The sequence below is a fragment of the Quercus suber genome, unplaced genomic scaffold (assembly GCF_002906115.3).
Source record: "Quercus suber isolate HL8 unplaced genomic scaffold, Cork oak 2.0 scaffold_554, whole genome shotgun sequence".
Taxonomy (NCBI): domain Eukaryota; kingdom Viridiplantae; phylum Streptophyta; class Magnoliopsida; order Fagales; family Fagaceae; genus Quercus; species Quercus suber.
The window spans coordinates 1-2211 of NW_027070002.1; the positions used below are offsets into that span (position 1 = coordinate 1).

At 39.4% G+C, this 2211-nt stretch overlaps 1 protein-coding gene across 1 annotated transcript; it reads left to right on the forward strand.

Annotated features, from left to right (window-relative positions):
• The first annotated feature begins 10 nt into the window (after positions 1 to 10).
• On the forward strand, positions 11 to 1735 carry LOC136063670 (UPF0481 protein At3g47200-like). Its single transcript, XM_065764374.1, has one exon. The coding sequence runs from the start codon at positions 70 to 72 to the stop codon at positions 1600 to 1602; it is 1533 nt and encodes a 510-aa protein (XP_065620446.1). The 5' UTR covers positions 11 to 69; the 3' UTR covers positions 1603 to 1735.
• The last annotated feature ends 476 nt before the right edge of the window (positions 1736 to 2211 follow it).

Below are 2211 nucleotides of genomic sequence, written 5' to 3' on the forward strand. Positions count from 1 at the left end.
CATATATTTCTTCACAACAAACATACAGAATTGAATCGCCTTATTGGGTGCAAACTTGCTACGGCCAAAATGGAGCATGTTATTTCCATGGACTTCGATTCGAGGAAGGGTATCGGAAGAGAAGCTGGTGAAACAAGCAGCGGCGCCACTGAGGAGGTCCAAACACAGGACATTGCAATCGAAACTACCCAGCTGGAAGAAAGGTTCAAAAGAGTGATGGAGGCTAGAGAAAAATTAGAAAATGCGGTCACTCAATCCCGAACACCAAAGATACAAAAGGTTACATTCTTGCTGCGAGATCACAAGGATAACATGAAGTTCTTTGAGCCTCGAATGGTATCACTCGGCCCTATCCATCATGGTAAGGAAAACTACCAGCTAGCAGAGAAGCACAAGCTTGTATTGACATATGAGTTCATTAAAGATAGTGGCAAAACTATACAAGAAGTATACAAGAAGGTTGAGGAGAATATCAAGGAATTGAGGGAATGCTTTGAGGAAGAGGTGACCGAGAAATATGATGATGAGGCACTCGCTTGGCTGTTGTTCGTGGATGGCTGTGCAATACTACAGTACATGTACATACAGTGTGCTAATCCTTCCAAGTTCAAAGAGTTGAGGATAAAACATGACAGAGTAGCCTTTGTACAACAGGATTTGTTTTTGCTGGAGAATCAGCTTCCCTATATTCTCCTTGAATGGTTGATGAGCTTGAGTGAGATGAAAAAGAAGTTGGAGGATTCGATTAATAAATTCATTGATGGGTTCCTTAGGGTACCAAAAGATCAGCATTCAAATTGCTGCCTAAATTGGTTATCAAAGCAACTCTGGCAGAGTGTATTCAAGCAGCAACAAGAAGACAGCCGTCGCTCACTGGAGTCACAAGATCAAACAATATCAGTGGATATTATGGAGCCCAAGCCCAAGCCCAAGCCCATCCATCTTCTCGACAAACTCAGGACAAGTCTCTTGGCTAAGCATGGTGGACAAGGGGCTAATACAAACGACCCAACGAGTCCAAACGACGATTGGCAATCCTATCGCAATGTTCAGGAGCTTCAAGCAGCAGGTATCTATTTGAAACTCAGTGAAAGTCATAGCTTGAGTCTGAGTGACATATATTTTAGTACATTATTCCCTTGTTTCGGATTTCTTTGGCTTCCTCCAATTAAAGTAGATGACTCAACCGGGCCCAAGTTTTTCAATTTGATAGCCTACGAGATGTGCCCGGATTTCGACAATGATTATGGGGTCACCTCTTACATATCCTTCCTCGATTCACTCATTGATGAAGCCAACGACGTTAAGGAGCTAAGGAAAGCAGGGGTACTCCAAAACTTTCTTGGCAGCGACCAAGAAGTGGCTCAACTCTTCAACGAGATAGGCACCGACTTGGTGCCCAACACCAAAATATATTTGGAGGTCAGATCCAGTATACAGGAGTACTACAAGAACAAGTTCTTGACCTGGACATCTCAAGTCATTCACGACCATTTCAGTAGCCCCTGGACGATCATAGCTTTCATTGCCGCATTTTTTGCACTTATTCTCAGTACTTTACAAACTTGGTACACGGTCCCCTGGCTTAATGAACTGGTATAAAAAGGGTAGTATTTGTTATACACTCTGTTACACACAAATATATACGAACAAGTGAAAAAGCAACTGAACTATGACTTAATTTTAGAATTTCAGTTACTTTTTTCGTGTGTTTGTAAACTTGCGTATAACAGTATATGTGCAATAAATTTTATCCATAAAAAATAAATAAATAAATAAGTGAAATTCTATTTAGCCTATTCAGTTTGCTGTTTCCAAATAAAAGTACCTTACGGCTCTGCACCCTTCATGAACGTAGCCGCAAAGGACCATCTCATTCTGTTCGTATACTTTCATTTTGTCATTTGTATGGAAGTACAAATTAAATAAGTTGGGTGAATGTACCCAATCACTATGAAAATGTTAAAGTTAATATTTTACAGCTGCCTGATTTTTATTTTCGCGTGAGGAGTGTTTGAGAGAAACTGTAATGAAAATTAATAAATATTTTGTCCACAAGAAGTTTATTTTATGATTTAGTTTTGCAATTAAATAAAATCACAATAATCACACACTTCCCTCAGCGTGCAACATATTATATTGCAAATGTTTGAATTTTCATTTTTAGTTTCAGGAAGTTTATAATCCATAGGTCGACAAGCTTAGATTTTG

Bases quoted from the DNA above. Each gene is read 5' to 3' on its own strand.
- LOC136063670 (XM_065764374.1), top strand. From the start codon at position 70: ATGGAGCATGTTATTTCCATGGACTTCGATTCGAGGAAGGGTATCGGA.